Below are 18,077 nucleotides of genomic sequence, written 5' to 3' on the forward strand. Positions count from 1 at the left end.
ATTTATTTATTTATTTATTTTTTTTTAATTTTTTTTTTCAACGTTTTTTTTTTTATTTTATTTTTGGGACAGAGAGAGACAGAGCATGAACAGGGGAGGGGCAGAGAGAGAGGGAGACACAGAATCGGAAACAGGCTCCAGGCTCCGAGCCATCAGCCCAGAGCCTGACGCGGGGCTCGAACTCACGGACCGCGAGATCGTGACCTGGCTGAAGTCGGACGCTTAACCGACTGCGCCACCCAGGCGCCCCCAATTTTTTAAATGTTTATTTTTGAGAGAGAGAGAGACACACACACACAGAGTGCAAGCAGGTGTGGGGCAGAGAGAGAGGGAGACACACAATCCGAAGCAGAGTCCAGGCTCTGAGCTGTCAGCACAGAGCCCGACGTGGGGCTCAAACTCACAAGCCATGAGATCATGACCCAAGCCAAAGTTGGACACCTAACTGACTGAACCACCCAGGTGCCCCTTACTATGTCTAATTTAAATTTTAACTTTATCATAGGTATGTCTGCATTGGAAAAAAAACACAGTATATGGAGGGTTGGGTACTATCTGCATTTTCAGGCATCCCCCAGGGGTCTTGGAACGTTATCCCCTTGCAGATAAGGGGGGATTGTGGTACAAGTATTTACTTGAATCCCGTCTTCAGTTAGCTTATAAACTCTCAGAGAACAAGATATAAAAAAAAAAAAAAAGATCAGGGTTGTTTTTTGTTTTTGTTTCTTTAATTTTTAGTGTTTATTTTTGAGAGAGAGGGAGAAAGAAGGAGAGTGCACCCAGGGGGGAGGGGCAGAGAGTTGGGAGGGCGGGGGACAGAGGATCTGAAGCAGTCTCTATGCTGACAGCAGAGAGCCTGATGCGGGGCTTGAACTCACGAGCCATGAAATCATGACCTGAGCTGAAGTCGGTGGCTTAATCGATGGAGCCACCCAGGTGCCCCAAAAGATCAATTTTTAAAATGTTTTCTGCATGACATATGGGAGAAGTGAAAGGTACTGTCCTATTAAATGAACACCTGGCTTTCTTTATGGCTTGGCCTGACTCCTCTGAAGGTAACACAGTGGTGCTCTCTCCCCCGTTTCCCCCTCTGCAGGAGGAGAACTCCCTCTTCATCATGACCAACATGATCACCACCGTCAACCAGACCCAGGGCCTCTGTCCTGAGGTAGGCAGCTTCTCAGGAAAGAGCCTCAGGCCCCTCTCCCCCACCTGACTGACTACATGGAGTTTGTTTTCACTCTTTCTTCTTTTTCCAGCTTCCAGATAAGACCACTGTGTGTAAATCTGATGCCAACTGTGCTGCTGGCTCTTCAGGCACCCATAGCAACGGTATGAGCACGTGGCTGTGACCCCACAGTAGACATTTAGCGTGGGGAAGGCAGCCCCTGACCAGACTGCCTCCCCTGTGGGGCTTCTCTCCCAGAGAGCTGTTCGGGACGAAGAAATCCCCTACATTCCCCAGTCCTTCATATGACCTTGGGTGAGCCTGGTGTACCGATTAGGCTCTTAGGATCTTCTCGACATTCACCTGTTACCCATACTCCAGAGGCCACCCCAGATCTTGTCCTGTGCCATCACCCTAGCCTTGCTGCTGGACTCAGGCAACTGTTCTCCTCTAATTTGTGGGAACTGTATAAAGCCTGTAACTGGAACAGCTCAAGATCAATTGCACAGGATGTTATGGCGGTGCTTCCCCTTCTCTCCCTTGCAAAAGTAGAAAATAGGTGCCCCTTGCCCCTGCAGGAATTGCAACAGGAAGATGCGTGCTGTTCAATGAGACCGTGAAGACGTGCGAGGTGGCAGCGTGGTGTCCAGTGGAAGATGACACACATGTGCCTGAGTGAGTCCTGCCCAAGGGAAGGCGGCAGGGGAGTTAAGCCTGTGTGTTGTGCTCTTGGTGTCTTTGTGGAATCAGGCTTCCCCAGGGCCGGGACCAATGGCAAGGTGGGCCACAGCATTTGTCACTTGCGAGAAGAGTGCAGATGATTTATTTCTATGTTTGGACTTTGTCAGTTGCAAGTAACAGGAAACAGTTCTCGGTGCCTCAAGCAGGACACACACATGGCAGGGGCAGTTTACTGTCCAGCTAACTATGAAGAGCCCAGCACGACTAGACCTGGGACTCAAAGGACAGCTTCAGAGTTTCCACCTTTTGACTCTGCTTCCCCCATATTGGCTTCATTTGCAGGACTGTGGTGTAGTCCTAGGAGGCATCTCTGGGCTTATATTCTCCCAAGTCTCCCAGCCCGGTTGTCCATAAAGATTCTAGACCTGTCCATCATCACATCTTCAGCCACATCCCTCCACCCATCACTGTAGCTGAGGCATGGATTTTGCTTATCAGCTCAGGCCTGGGTCACCTGCCCACCTCTGGAGCTAGGGCACAGTCATTCCCACCCAAATCACATAGCCTGAGAGTAGAGAGGTGTGGCTTCCAAAGGAAATTGGGGGATCATTACCAGAAAAGAAGGGAACAGATGCTGGGCAGGAAAATAATTAGTGTCCACTGTAGTGTGTTTTATAAAGGAGAGCAGGCTCAGGGCTGCCCTAGAATAACATTCTTCCCAATAGTAATTTGCTCACTTTGATTGGGTGGGTCAGAGGTAATGCTCTCAGAATTGCTTGCAACTCCAGCCTTCCTGACCCAGAGTTCAGACGGAGGCCTGGATAAGCCTGGCAGGGAGCCAGCCACGTTAACCTCATCTGGGGTACACTGCAACGGAAGAAACGGCTGAGAGGTGCCGATTGCAAGATTGCCGAGGGCAGCAGCTCAGGCTAGGGAAGGAAATACTAAAAGAAAATGAATCCTAGCATTTTTGAGCTGCAAAGGGTCTTATGGAACTGTGCTCCCTAACACTGTGCTACTGGCCATAGGTAGCTGTCGAGCACTCAAAAGGTGTCTGGAACCAAACAAAATGCTCAGTGTAAAATGTACTCCAGAGCCTGAAGACGTTATGGGAAACAAATTATATGTATATGTATTATATATATGATACTATATACATATATATATATGATACTTTGTGTTTACCTGGTGAAATAATACTTCAGATATATTGGGTTATTATAGAAAAGTTAGTTGCACTTGTTATTTTTACTTTTCAATGTGACTACTAGACACTTGAAATTGCAAGGTGGCTTGTATTTGTGTCTCAGTATATTTTCATTGGACAGCACTGTTATGTATCTCATCGAGTGGAAGATGATTTTTAAGTATACACTGATAACATGAAATAACATGAGTCACATGAAGAGAAGGACATTCCCATTCTTATTCAGCTTCTAAGCTTATATCAAGGAGGAAATCCTGGTTTGGGTTCTTTTAGAACTTGCTGATTTCCATTTCTCATAAATTACAATCCCCAGATTCAGCACCTTGGGCAAACAGTAATATTAAGTAGAACTTTTTTTTGTTTGTTTGTTTGTTTTTGAGAGAGAGAGAGATAGTGTAAGCAGGGGAGAGGGGCGGTGGGGGGGGGGGGCAGAGAGAGAGAGAATGAGAATGAACGAATGAACTCCAAGCAGGCTTCACTCTAGGCACGGAGCCTGACATAGGGCTCTATCTCATGACCTGAGCCGAAATCAAGAGTTGGACGCTTAACCGACTGAGCCCCCCCAGGTGCCCCTTAACTACAACTTTTAGTAATACTGTTTTGATATGATTATATTTATTTGAACAATGACCTCTGACTTGGGGCAAATGATATTTCTTATGGTCATGATGGAAAGTTTCATTTCAAAATGAATGTCAGTAAAAAACAGTCAGTTGATCCTAAAGGCAGGAACAACACAAATGTCCATCAGAGAAAGAGATAAACAGATTACAGTCCATCCATGCAAAGGAATAGGACACAGCCATAAAAAGAGAATGAAACGTTAGATGCTACAATGTGGATGAACCTAGAAAACATGGTGCTAAGTGAAAGAAGCCAGACACAAAAGGCCACATATTGTATGAATCTGTTTATATAAAATGTCCAGAGTAGACAAATTTGGAGAGACAAAAAGTAGATTAGTGGTTCCCAAAGGCAGGGGGTAGGGTAGGGCGTGGGGGTGGGGGGAATAGATACTAGTGCTTAACGGGTACAAAGTTTCTCTTTGGGGTGATGAAAATGTTCTAGAACTAGATGTGTGATAGTTGCACAACATCGTGAATGTATTTAATGCCACTGAATTAACACTTTAAAATGGTTAATTTTATATTGTGTGGATTACACCTGCATTTTTTTTTTTTTTAAACTGTGAGTTAGGGGCACCTGGATGGCTCAGTCAGTTGGGCAACTGATTCTTGATTTTAGCTTGGGTCATGACCCCAGAATCCTGGGATCGTGCCCTGCATCGGGCTCTGCACTAGGCATGGATCTTGCTTGGGATTCTCATTCATTCGCTTTCTCTCTTTCTCTCTTTCTCTCTCTCTCCCTTCCCTCTGCTCCTCTCCCCCACTTGTGTGCTCTCTCTCTCTAAAATTAATTCATTAAGTTTTTTAAAACATTAAAAAAATAATGAAACAGTTAATCTGAAAAGTTTTACATATGAGTTAGACAGATGTGGGGGAAAGCTATGGTATAGAGAATGGCAATAGTTTGAAAAACCCTAATATAATCCATCCCTCTTGATACAGGGATGTGGGAACTTGAAGCCCTGAGAGAAGTACCTTGGTCAAGGCCTTTCTTGGCATCAGTGGTGACAGGTTCAGCTGTCTTTGCTGTGTGGACTTGCTTCTGTCTCAGGGTTAAGAAGACTATGGATACTGTTTATAAACTCAAATATTCCACCTGGATCAGGGAAGCCTCCCCTGCCCCCTCCCCCCCTGCCCTTCCCCACAGAGGGGTCTGCCCCCAGCACTGGATTCTCCTGTAGAGACGCACCAAAGAAGCGGGGTCCCCTTGGAGACAGATTTACCGTGTACCTGTCAGCCAGGAGCTGATGTGGCACTTCCAAGAAGAGAGTGCCAGCAGACACGTGATTTTTGTGTACTTTTGCGATGAGATCAGGATCCACCCTGTTGGTGAATTCACCTTTGCTTGGACTTGTAAAACCAGATCTGTTGAGCATTCCCCTGAGGGCACCTGAGTGAGATGCGCTCACTCTGAAACCCTGAAACCCCGAAACCGGCTGCAGGCTGAATAATTTCAAGGGAAGCTACCAGGCATCCTTTCTCCTTAGCTACTCCTCAAACTCTTAAATGCCCACTGCCTTCGGCAAGAGGCATGACAGGAAGAAAAGGAAAGGTTTAGTTTACCCTCCTCTGTTAACCTAGTGTTTATGCAGAGGACGGTAGAAAATGCTCGAGAGGTGATCATGTTTTTTCTTGACAAAATGACATTGTAGGACACGTGTCTGTGCTTTTTAAAAATATTACAGGGGCGCCTGGGTGGCGCAGTCGGTTAAGCGTCCGACCAGCCAGGTCACGATCTCGCGGTCCGTGAGTTCGAGCCCTGCGTCGGGCTCTGGGCTGATGGCTCAGAGCCTGGAGCCTGTTTCCGATTCTGTGTCTCCCTCTCTCTCTGCCCCTCCCCCGTTCATGCTCTGTCTCTCTCTGTCCCAAAAATAAATAAACGTTGAAAAAAAAATTAAAAAAAAAATATTACATAAGGAGGAGAGCATACATCTACTTGTATTTTTATTAACAATATGTTACGTTATCTTTTTCAGACCTGCTTTTTTAAAGGCTGCAGAAAACTTCACTCTTTTGGTTAAGAACAACATCTGGTATCCCAAGTTTAATTTCAGCAAGTAAGTGGTGGCCAGCTGTGTGAGTTCACCAGTGTCTTAGAGCAACTTCTGGCTCCTCTTTGAGGTTTCCCTCACTTCATTTCTGCTTCCTCCTGACTTTAGGAGGAATATTCTTCCCAACGTCACCACTACCTACCTCAAATCGTGCATTTATGATGCCATAACAGATCCCTTCTGCCCCATATTCCGTCTTGGCAAAATAGTGGAGAATGCAGGGCACAGCTTCCAGGACATGGCCATTGAGGTAGGCAGAAGCCCCTGGCTTTTCTGACACAGCCTTTAACGCATCTTGTTCTAGAATGGGCCCCGAGGAAAGCTTGCTGTCTCTGCTCACAACCTGCAGGGAGGTATCATGGGTATCCAGATCAACTGGGATTGCAACCTGGACAGAACCGCCTCCCTCTGCTTGCCCAGGTACTCCTTCCGCCGCCTGGACACCCGGGATGTGGACCACAATGTGTCCCCCGGCTACAATTTCAGGTAGGTGTGAGCTTGGGGCCTGGGTCTCTTGTGTTGGCGGGTGGGGGGCGACAGTGCCTGGATCACTCCCCAGTGGGGGCGTCCGTGCCCACCAAAGACCAGCACTCGGGCAGCCTCTGAGGGCAGGTGGAGAGGTATGTACCAGAGTGTTCCTAGTAGATCTTGTGCCCACAGTATCCTGGCCCGTGAGAGCTTCCTGTGCCCCTTCTTACTTCAGAAATCATGTTGAGGGGCGCCTGGGTGGCTCAGTCGGTTAAGAGTCCGACTTCAGCTCAAGTCATGATTTTGCAGTCTGTTGAGATCAAGCCCTCCGTCACGCTCTGTGCTGACAGCTCGGAGCCTGGAGCCCGATTTAGATTCTGTGTCTCCCTCTCTCTCTGCCCCTCCCCTGCTCAAACTCTGTCTCTGTCTCAAAAAGAAACAAACAAACAAAAAAAAAAATCATGTTGATACAATTTTCAGAGTAGCCCAGAGAGGCTGGCTGCTTGAGCTCCCTTGGGCCAGCCTCCTAGGACCCCTGCTCACTGATTTTGAGGAGTGGGTGAGCTTGTGATCCTCCACTCTGAAGACCTCTGGGGCCTGACCCAGGAATTAGTTTCTCAAAGACCCAAGTCTGCCTTTGGAATGCCCAGGGTGCAGGAGATACAGGCTTAAGCCTCAGGAAAGGCCTTTGCTGATACTTCCCTACCGAAAGTACCAAGTATTCATGTCCTGGGACTGCCACAACAAATTACCACAAGGTGGGTGGCTTGAAACAACAGGAAGTTATTCTCTCGTGGATGTGGAGGCCAAAGTTCCCAAATCAAGATGTCAGCAACGCCAGCTACCTTTTTTTGCCTTTTCCAGGTTCTGGGGGCTCCCCAGTGTTCCTTGGCTCATAGACTCATCACTCCCACCTCTGCCGCTGTTGTCACAAAGCCTTCCCTCCGTGCGCATCCCCGTGTGTCCTCTCTTCTTACAAGGTCACCAGTCATATTGAATCAAAGTCCACCCTAATCCAGTCTGACCTCATCTCAACTAATTCCAGCTGCAAAGACCCTATTTTCCTATTTCCTTTTCCCATTCACATGTTCCAGGTGGATTCGAATCTTGGGTGACAGTGTTCAGCCCGGTGCAGCTGGTAATCTGATGGGAGGACCAGGGGGCCAGGGTCACGTTTCCTGAGGCAACCAGACCCGTAGCCACGTACATTGTTGTGTGCCCTTTGTGGCATCTCTCACGCATTTTGCCACTCAAAAAAAGCATCCCCACAAGGGGCCACCTGAGTAGGTCTGAGGTGCTTTTGTGTTGCACTTGTCTCCCTCTAGTGGTGACGTGTGCAAGCCAATACGGGATCACAGAAACCTCCAGAATTACAGTCAGCTATCATTTTGAACCACCTGACTCACTGATACTAGGGCAGATATTTGGATTTTTTTTCCCTAGTAAAGGAATTAGATTTGTGTTGCTGTTTCTACTGTTACACAGTTTAGAAACCATTGTGGAAAAACCTCAAGCTTGGGTCAGAACCTCAGAACAGAGAGAAGCCGATGGGAACCGTCACCAGAAAGACACCCATCCCCTGACTTCCACTAGCACCAGGCCCCACCTGAATTCCCCAAGCCTGACCATGACATAGAGGTTGTGGGCCAGACTAATCATGGGCCAAGAGTTTAGGCTTCTCTGAATCAACGTGCTATATGTATAACACGGGCAGCAAATGGCATCATGGCTCAACAGACCCCCCACTACCACCATTCCCCCATGTGTATGTTTTTTTTTTTAATGGCTTTATTGAGATATAGTTTACACAACACTCTTCATCCATGTAAAGTGTGGGATTCCATCATTTTTAGTTCATTCACAGAGTTGTAGCACTCTCAGCGTAATTTTGGAACATTTTCATCCCCTCAGTGCAAAACCCCTTCAGCCATCACCTGTATCTTCCCATCTACCTCAGTCCCTGTCAACCACCATCTGCTTCCTTTCTCTCTGGATTTGCATAAATGGAATCACACACTATATGGATTTCTGTGACTGGCTTTTTTCACTCAGCATCATTTTTTTTTCCAAGGTTCATCCATATTGTACATTTATCATTACTTTATCTCTCTTTATGGCCAAAGAATATTCCATTATGTGGATATAGCACATTTTATTTACTCATTTATCCATCGATGGGTCAGTAGTTCTTTAAAAAAAAAATGTCCAGCACTGATTCTGTGAGTTTTGTGGAGTTTCATGGCCAGCTCCATGCCCCTACCCACAAGGCAGTCCTAGGGCTAGCTGCTGGCTGGCCACATGCTGTTGGTGACCAGGATCTCCTTGAGAGAGGCAGGTGGTTCTGCTGTGTCAAGGAGGAGGTTCAGAGCATGAGGTTCCAGCTCCACCGTAGGAGGGGACAGTGATGATAGAGTAGTTCTGGTGCCCCAAGGTCCCTGGCATCCTCCTGCCAACAGCCCAGCCCACATCCTGCGCAACCCACATTAGCCGGGAGAGGCCCTGAGGTGCTCAGGTATCATCTGTCCAGCAGGCAGTGCCGGCTCCCGAGGGCCTCGGGATTTCTGCTCTGATGTCCCCCTTTCCCTAGGTTTGCCAAGTACTACAGTGACCCGACTGGCGCCGAGCACCGCACGCTCATCAAGGCCTACGGCATCCGCTTCGACATCATAGTGTTCGGAAAGGTAGCCTGGCTGCCGGCTTGTCTCGGGGCTCTGGTTCAGAGCTTCCGAGTTCTGAACCCCGGGCTTCTGGGTTCGCCAGGGTCCACGGGCCCTCTCCCCACCTTTTATCTGCTCTTGCCCACCTCTCTCACAACTTTGTCCTTTTCTTCTGTCATTTGTAGGCTGGGAAATTTGACATCATTCCCACCATGATCAACATTGGCTCGGGTTTGGCGCTCTTAGGGGTGGTGAGTGACTTAGACTGCCCCTCCCCCCCCCCCCAGCTGCCCGCCCTCCTCAGCAGTAGTTAGCACAGTGAGGTGAGACCCTCCACTGGCATCCTGGTTCCTCCCCTTGACACTTGTTTCTGGAATCAACCCTCCAAGTTTCTTGCCCTTGCCCCCAACCCCACCTCCCCTTCCCTTCTCCAAGACCATGGCCCTCGGGGCCTTGCCTTCTCCTGAGAGGTGGAGCCTTGCCCTTTCTATCCTTGAAAGATTCCAGGCTTTGTGGGAAGGGGCATGCATAGAATAACAGGGGCTGAAGCATCCTGGCTCGCTCTTTCTCGCCCTGTGCTGCACTCAGGCGACAGTGCTGTGTGATGTCATAGTCCTCTACTGCATGAAGAAAAGATACTACTACCGGGAGAAGAAATACAAGTATGTGGAGGATTACGAGCAGGTAGGCCGCCTCCTGACCTCCAGCAGGCAGGAAGGTCCAAGCACCTTGCCACCTCTGCCTCTTTTTTGTGCCAGTGGTGAGCACCTGGGGCGCTGGGCCATCTGGGGGGAGACCCGGGTGCAAAGGTGGCACTCCTTAGACATGTGGTCACCCCAGGCAGTGGCACACTGCTCACTACCCTCATCCTCCGCTCCATTCCTAGACCATCTGTACTAGTATTCACTTTATACTTTTCTTCAAACGGGCTCACTCTGTAAAATCTAGCCTCATTTTAATTAGTGACGTCTCAGGTTACTTATAATCATGAATATGATGACAAAATCTATGTCCACACACTCCTTAAACTTGCCTCACATAGCAAGAGGGGTTGGGTACCATGCTTTTTGAGAACCCATGCACCGGGCTAAGCTGAGTATGTACAGTTGTGAAGGGCTGCCCAAAGTTCTCAGGGTGAGTGCCTGGCTCTCGCCTGCCCCAAGTGGCCCAGGCTTGCCTATGGGCAGCCCATGGTGTCTATACATCTATCCAGAAGCGTATCAGTCAACAATAAGCATACCTTTCTTTGCAGGGGCTTGGCAGTGAGATGGACCAGTGATGCCTCCACACCTGGGCTCCCCATGGCCCTCATCAGAGCACAGCGAGGAGGGAGAAAAGGCTGCCATTGTCACCCCAGAGAAAGTTCCAGATTCTGAGTCCATCTCCACTGCACAAGAACTTCATGGTTGCCCAGCTGCTCCCGTGTTTTGTGTGTAGGGCATGTGTAGTAAACCACCCTGCACAGTGGGTCACCTCAATGTGGGGTTGTTGGGGCGACCTCTGGCCTAAGGGCTCTGGCCCTACTGCCGCTGCTGGGCAGGGCCTCCTTCAGGACCAGCCTTCCTCAGGGGCTCCAGTCTCCAGGCCACTGCGAGACCGGTCCAGCTGGGGCCCAGCAGCTCTGTTCAAGCACTTTATAAGGGAAGGAAGGGCACCTGCGTGTGGTCACTGGCTCTTGGTCACCCGGTCCACTCTTCCTCCCCCCAATCCATACTGTCATGGGACAGAGTTAGCACGTCTCCTTGAGAAGAGGCCTGTCGAGGTGATCAAGGACCAAACATTAAAACGATTTTCTCAATCTTTGTTCTCATAGCATGAACTAGAACTTTCCTCTCTTCCCTTTTACTTCGACCACTAAACCCATTTGTTGTCACAGCTCACCGTGTTCAGAAAAACCTTCCTGAAACAGTCTGTTGTTGGGGTTTTAGGCATCTTCCCCGACTTCGACCTTCTCTTGAAGGCCTTGGCATCTTGATATTTGTAAGGCTGTGTTCCTACAGAATTTACAAGATTTTGTCCTGTGGTGACTGTCTTTTTTTTTTTTTTTTTTTTTTAATGTTTTTATTTATTTTTGAGACAGAGACAGAGCATGAGCAGGGGAAGGGCAGAGAGAGAGGGAGACACAGAATCTGAAGCAGGCTCTGAGCTGTCAGCACAGAGCCTGACGAGGGGCTCAAACTCACAAACCGTGAGATCATGCCCTGAGCTGAGGTCGGACATTTAACCGGCTGAGCCATCCAGGTGTCCCCGTGTGGTGACTAGTCTTACATGTGCATGTGTTTTTTTTACATAAAACTGTGGTCCTGCACTATGGGGGACACAATTTTAAGTAACAAGAACATGGCTTATCCTGTCCCCTCCCCATTTGCTTTCCAGAAGTCTCCAACCACAAGCAGCACCACCTACACCTACCTTGTTTGAAATGTTAATGAAGTTATTTCTAGCTTCGCCTTCACACCGACTTAATTCTGCATGGAGTCTTCAGGATCTCCTTAAAGAAAGCTGCTTGCCCCTCCCCCCCCATCACGAATTCATTTCCAAGTACTGAAGGGAACGTTTATTTTAGAAGTGCCTGCTTCTGCTGCATAAACCTGGGCTTTTCTTGCTTTGGGGGCGGGGGGGGGGGGGAGTTTACCGAACCCCTTTGAATAAAAAGCTCTGGTTCGTGCTGCCTCTTTGAAAACAACGCCTGCCTGAACATATGGATCAAATGGAAGTGGACGTTTTAGGGATGGCTTCTCATCTCGCAGGCTAAGAACGGAGTTTCTGGACTGGGGGCCACTTCTTTCGGCCTCAGCTCAGATGGAACGCTACAGCCAGCTGGGGTGAAGGGTGGGGGAGGGATTGCTTATTTTACTCACCAGGCATCTTGTATTCAGCTATATTCCCACGTGCTGGCACTCCCTGGTGCTGCTGCTTCACCTTGCACGCGTGGATGGACTTTCAGGAGTCTCAGGAACCCTTAAAACTCAGCAAAGGGATGCACCTGTGTGCATTGTTTTTAGCTTTCATCAGATTCTCAGTGGGGTCTTTGAATAGGAACACCTGCTCTTAAAGACCCATATTCCAATAATCACAGTTCTGCAGCAATAGAACAGGAAGTTTTCAGAACTTATCTGCCATCCCTTCATGACAGAAAACCGAGGTTCAAAGCCAGTGAAGCAATGCTCTGGGCTCACTTCATGTTTGGAGTACAGGGAACCCCCAGCCTCTAGTCTGGAGGAAGCATCAGTTCTGAAACAGTCTCCAGACGCCACGAAAACCGGCAACTGTCCAGGTTCTGTAGAACGTTGAATTTGCTGACAAAGAGCCTTCAGACAACAGACTTAAGTAAATTTCTGAGCCTCCGTTTACAGGTGATGATCCATAAAACGGGCTAAATACCTACCTCGCGGGGTGATGTGTCCTGTAACCTGCCTGCTCACAGGACAGTGTTCCGTGTGCAATTAATGCGGCTCCCAGAGCTGTTCATCTGGTTCATCTCCACTGGGAGAATCTAGCCTGCTAGAACAGTACTTCTCGGACTTTAGCGTGCACACGAGTCACCCGGGTATCTTGTTTAAGTGGGGCCTGGGAATTTGCATTTCCAAAGCACTCTCAGGAGATGCGGATGCTCCTGGCCCGGGGTCCACACTTTCAGTAGCGGGATACTAGGAGATGGTTATACTGGGCATGAATAATGTAATGCTGAACACATTAGCCCTGGCTTGGGCATTTGATCTCATAGCCTAAGGAAGGAAAACACCCATAAAGACGATGTCCTAGAGACACCTGTAAACAACAACCAACAAAAATATCCTCCAAAGGCCCAGGCTTTGCACCATTTTGCTGTTTATTTCAAGTTTACAGAGAAGCTTAAACATCTGTGGAAAAAACACCAAAGGCTTATTTTTCTCTTAAGTTCATGTACTTTTTAAGTGATAAATACACAGTATTTAACTTTGTACACCTGATAAAAGGAAAATGCATAGTAGAAAGGATCAGGAATAAAACAGAAGCATCGGGCATTAAATCAAACACAGAATAGAAAACTCAGCAGTCCCACAGAACTTGGCCCATAAAGCTGTGAAGAGGATGGGAACCGACGACCTGGAAACATTCCCTAGCACCTTGGAAGCAAGTGGAGGTCATGGTTCTTCCTCGCCCAGCAATGCAAAGCTCCCCTTTGGAAGATGAGTGAGAGCAATAGGTTGAGCCTGTGTGTCCAAATGCTCAGGTATTCGCCTCCTTGTTCCAAAAGGGCTTTTAGGATGGGAGCCCTAACTCACAGGAAAGACCAGACCCTGGGAAGTCAGCCTCTCCAGCCCCCAGAGCCAATGAGGGGCTAGCTAAGGCTTTCTGCGAGCCCCTGGTAAGCCTGCGGAAGAGACGGGGGCTGTGAGCAGGGCAGAGGAAGAAGGAGCAAGAACTAGCACAAGGGCCCAGGTTGCTTATACCAAATTGGTCCCACGGATGAGCCAGCAATGGAAGAAACGCATAGGGCATCCTTTGGCTCACCTAGAAAAGCTGCCCGTGAACAGCTTCTCCCCTTTCCTGACAGAGCCGCCTTCTGAAAACTCAATGTTTGTGCTCTGAGAGAATGGCAGCTCTACACTTTATGGTACGGCCCTCTGCTTATACTTTCTGGGGGTAGTGATTCCTTCCCACAGCTTTCTTTGGTGATTCTTTGGAAAAAAAAAAAAGGTTATGAATACGGGCCTCCCCCCCACCCACCCGCCTAAACAGCCGGCATTACCCATAGGAGGAAATCCGACATGGGGAATTTCATGGTGGAAGAAACAGTCTTGCCTGATGCAGCTGTATAAACACAGAAGTTCTAGAACGCAGAAGCTCCACATGCTGCCCGCCCTCCCTGGGCAAGCCACTCGGCCAGGCCAGAGTCCACACAGACAGGCTGGGACCTAGGACAGGGTGACTTTAACTACCGCAAGGTGCTTACTGCAAACTAACCAGACCCCATCTGCTCCCAGAAGGGGTGTTGCCCATATATATAAACAAGTGCAGGAATGCAAGAGGAAGTACCAGGTTACAAAAAAGAAAGTAAGCAGGCCAGACAACCCTTCATCTGATGGGTGTCCTTTGCTCTTAGAAACCAGCATTCCCTAATTCTGTATCGTTTGCAAGATATCAAGAAAAGTCTGGCTAAATAAATGACACTCAAGAGCTTACGAAGATCTGTGGAAGCCAGTAACACTCAGGTTCCGTGAATAAACCAGGCAAGGGCAGGAAGGCCTTGCTTCACTGTCTCTCTCCAAGAAGTCCTCCTACCAATAATGATCAGACAGAAACTACAGAAAAGCATGGCCTCTGGACCCAGTTACTGACGCTATTTCCCCCAAGCCAGAGTCCACAAAGCACTGGGAATTTCCCAGGGCAAAGGCCTTCTAGTTTTCCTCCCCCTTGAACTTCACACTCACCCGTGTCTGGCTCTGGAAAAAGTTGCACTTGAATAGCAATGAAAGTTGCCAGTATTAGTTGGAAGTCAAAAAGGTAAACCTTTTCTCTCTGGACTTCTGGCTACAAAACAGAACTCCCTGTGCCAAGCCCTGGTCCTCGTGGACCCTGAGGACTGCTCTGGGTGTCAACAATCTTCTCTAAAAGGGTGCCCCAGAGTGATTGGGTAGATCCTAATAGAACTTTGCCTGTCAGGATGAGAATCAAAGTATTTCATAACTGGCCCCCCAGAAACTAAGTGTTTCACGGACTACAACAATCAGCTAGTATTTAAGAAAACAGAACCTTGGCGTCTCTAGAATACACAAGTTACCAACAAGCTAAACTGCTAATATACAGGCAGAGGCTCTAACTGGGATCTAACATGCCTGAAGCCGGGGAACATATCCTGGAAGCTCGAAATGACCCCTGAACTACTCTAGAGTTCAGTCTTGTTAGAGAATTGAAAATATTTTGTTTACTCTTAAGCCATGTAATGTACATGGAAGTGTAGGATTTCACCCTGAAGTTTTTGTAATTTAACAAGAGATTTACCAGAGCTCAGTTAACTATTTCAGAAACCTGCTGTGACCATCAGTCCTTCAGGTGAACCCTTTCCCCCCTCCCCAAACAAGCACAGACTACCCTTCTGGGGGTGGAAAATCCCCCTTTGTGAAGCAATTAAGCTTCAAGCCCTTTCCCTTTTCCTGACTACAATTCCACCCATAAAAAAATTTAAAGTCCTTCTTACAAATAAGTTGCATCGAAGCTCCCTGCAGCTACTGAGGGCTGGCCCTGCCCTGACTCCGTGAGTCCACAGTCCTGGAAGGTGCCAACTGGCTTGGAGTTCGGGGGTTTCAGGGTTTGTAGGAGGAATCACACCCCCTCTTCCTCTCCCTTTCAAACGCAGCAACTAACTCTGTGGTCTCAGCCCACACCGCCAGAGTTTTCTGCCAGTTTTTCATGATTTTCAAACCCCACACATTCACTTGGTATATCTGACATGGTTCTGAGTTCACAATGAAAGATTTTTGGCATAAAAACGTTTTAAAAAGCAATTGTCCCAAAATGCATGTGGCTTTGGGTCTGCAACTCCTCACACCTGCCCGTTCAGCCAGCCAGCGGCCAAGGTCGATGTCATGGAGTCAAGTCTTTTTTTTTTTTGTCCCCTTTAAAACAACAAAGGAAGGAAAAAAAAAAAAAAAAAAAAAAAACAAACAAACACCAGAGATGACGGTCAAGGCTCTACACACGTGCTGGGTTTCCGTAGGACATGCTGCTATGGAAACGCAGGGTGCAGCCTGCATGCGAGGTCGCGCGTCCGGGCAGCTACTCCATCGCCTCGTCGGGCCGCAGAGGATGCATGCGTGCGCGGGGGCCGGGGGCCGGGGCCCCCCAACTCTCGGCGCGGGGACCGCCTTTCACAAGAGCACTTCCTCCTCCCCCACGGGGGGCGGGTCGGGGCCCCGGAGGCTGTCTTCGCTGCCTTGCTTCCTGCTCACCGAACAGAAAACCCACGTTAAGGCAAGGCTGCCGTGGCCTGACCAGCGTCTCCCACGTTCCCACACCACCTGGAACGTCATTGACTTGGCTTTTCCTTCTAGATGCTCTCCCTTTTTCGTGTCTATATAAAAGTTTCAAAGGAGACTCTGTAACCCCCTCTGTGAATGGAAAAGCAGCATCATTTGCTAAAAATAGAAAGGAACTATATAAAAATAGATGCAAACCTATCCCTGTAACACCTCAAATCATCCCAAGTGAGTAGTGTGCCGCCAGCTTTGGGGCCTGTTCACGGGGTTTTTTTAGAGATCTTGATGGGTCCCCCACCCCACCTCAACCTTATTTCTTTACGTTAAGATTGAAGATTCTTCAGTCACCTGAAGGTGAGCTTCTTGAGGGGCAGCAAGCAGGCCAACCTGCATATGTCTGCAAATGGTGGTCAAGAGAACTGCCCCCCGCACACAGGCCCAAGAGACACCTTGGATGGAGAGAAGGCCCCTCCTCTTGGTGATGTGAGTGATCAGAGCAGAAGAGACCAAGGAGGAAAGGCATCCCTGTGTCCCTGAGAGCCCATATCCGGAAGCTAGACCTGCCCGGGGGACAGACTGGGCTGTTATGGGAGCTGGGAACGAAAATCCCTGAGGAGAAGGCTGAATCCCTTGCCACCAGCAAGAGATGACAGCCCCATCTAAGGGAAGCCACTGGGCTTGCCACATTGGACTAACATCTGCTGTATGTCCCTGGCCAGGAGGGAAACTCTGTCCCTGCACAAAAGAGAAAAGCGTGATGTCTGTACATTCCTAGGAAGAAACATCTCTTTGTTTAAAAGGCAAGCTCATTGGCTTTTTATGTTTCTGCCACAGAAGAGGGGGTCAAATCTCCAGGGAAGAAAGCGGTAACTAGATGTCAAATCAGGTCCCTCACTTCTGCCCTAGAAGCACTGCTTGGTCCAGCTGTCTTTTAGTGCAGATGGTCGGCTGCAGGCCTTGGGCCCCAGGCCTCCAACACCTGAATAAGCCCTATGAACTCGAGTGCTGGGTCATCTGGACAATCGAAGCATCCCACCAGCAGGCTGAGGGCAAGAGCAGGTAATGCCCAGGTGCTACTGGGACTGCAGGTGAGGGAATAAAGGGGAACTAAAACCCTCTGGGCCAATCTCAGTCTGTTGGTATCTTGTGATTTTGAGTTCACTGAAAATAATGAATGACAGACTTGCACACAGATGGGGGAGGTCAACCCTAACACTTAAGGTTGAGAAGAAAAAGACCTGGCTGGTTCAGTCCATACAGCATGCGACTCCTGATCTCAAGGTTGTTGAGTTCAAGCCCCACGTATGCGTGAAGCCTACTTAAAAAAAAAAAAAAAAGCCTGCTCATTAGGCTTCCACTCTGTCACCATGGCAGGTCAAGGAGTAGACAGGGCCACCCTGTCATCTGGCAGCAGAGAAATGGGGACCAACCTAGCAGGGAGGAGGCAGTCTCAGGCTGCCAACAACCGGCTGATTGCTAACTGCCGCTTTCCCGGAGCGTAAACAGTCCGCTGCATGCCTATATAAGCCCTTGACTCCTGTGACACAGGTCATTCCATCTCACCAAACACAAATGGCTGCTGCTTGTATGTGAATGGTCATAGCAGCATTCACTTTGAGAGCCAAAATGGAAACAGTGTCCATCACTTAATGAAGGGATGTATAAAATGTGGCCTATCCATACAACGGAATAGAATTTGACCATAAAAAGGAATGAAGCACTGACACCTGCTGAACCTTGAAAAATGATGCCGAGTGAGAAAAGGCAGACACAAAAGGTCACATACTGTACGATTCCCTTGATGTGAAATGTCTAGAATAGGCACCTCCATAGAAACTGAGAGTAGATTAGCACTGGCTGGGAATGGGGAGCTAGTGGTGATAGCTAAGGGTGCAGGGTTTCTTCCGGGGCTCATGAAAATGTTCTCAAATTGATTGTGGTGTTGGTTGTAGAGCCCTGTGAATATATTAAAAACTACTGAATCATACACTCTAAATGGGTGAAATGTGTACTATGTGAATTATATCTCAATAAAGCTGCTCTTAAAACACAGAAATGGCTTTCCAGTTATTGACATGGAGCTCCCAGTTGAGAATGAGGTAGTGAGTGGAACTCAAAGGAAAGAACACTGGAATTTCTATCTTGCCACAGGCACTAGCAGGGTGAGAGGCAGCAGGGGTGCTGAGTGTGGACCGTCTCAGTGCACAGGGACAAAAATTCTCACCTGCCCTGGGAGGTGGGGTAATGCTGACAAGGC

At 48.5% G+C, this 18,077-nt stretch overlaps 2 protein-coding genes across 7 annotated transcripts in view; one reads left to right on the forward strand and one right to left on the reverse strand.

Moving 5' to 3' along the window:
* Positions 1-10,673, forward strand: part of P2RX4 (purinergic receptor P2X 4) — a 19,332-nt gene extending 8,659 nt beyond the window's left edge. For both annotated transcript variants that reach the window (XM_040444160.1, XM_040444161.1), the window contains exons 3-12: positions 1,097-1,168; positions 1,260-1,332; positions 1,747-1,843; positions 5,659-5,739; positions 5,842-5,983; positions 6,083-6,219; positions 8,789-8,882; positions 9,044-9,109; positions 9,447-9,542; positions 10,111-10,673. In XM_040444160.1, the coding sequence (XP_040300094.1) occupies positions 1,097-1,168; positions 1,260-1,332; positions 1,747-1,843; positions 5,659-5,739; positions 5,842-5,983; positions 6,083-6,219; positions 8,789-8,882; positions 9,044-9,109; positions 9,447-9,542; positions 10,111-10,137 (885 nt within the window). In that variant the 3' untranslated portion in view covers positions 10,138-10,673. The remainder of the gene's footprint in view (positions 1-1,096; positions 1,169-1,259; positions 1,333-1,746; positions 1,844-5,658; positions 5,740-5,841; positions 5,984-6,082; positions 6,220-8,788; positions 8,883-9,043; positions 9,110-9,446; positions 9,543-10,110) is intronic.
* A 1,999-nt stretch (positions 10,674-12,672) lies between these two features.
* CAMKK2 (calcium/calmodulin dependent protein kinase kinase 2) overlaps positions 12,673-18,077 on the reverse strand; it is a 47,868-nt gene continuing 42,463 nt past the window's right edge. For 4 of the 5 annotated variants that reach the window (XM_040444159.1, XM_040444156.1, XM_040444157.1 and 1 more), the window contains one exon: positions 12,673-15,785. In XM_040444159.1, the coding sequence (XP_040300093.1) occupies positions 15,713-15,785 (73 nt within the window). In that variant the 3' untranslated portion in view covers positions 12,673-15,712. The remainder of the gene's footprint in view (positions 15,786-18,077) is intronic. The other variant, XM_040444158.1, reaches the window with a different exon arrangement.

The sequence above is a fragment of the Herpailurus yagouaroundi genome, unplaced genomic scaffold (assembly GCF_014898765.1).
Source record: "Herpailurus yagouaroundi ecotype Mexico unplaced genomic scaffold, PumYag 191, whole genome shotgun sequence".
NCBI lineage: Eukaryota > Metazoa > Chordata > Mammalia > Carnivora > Felidae > Herpailurus > Herpailurus yagouaroundi.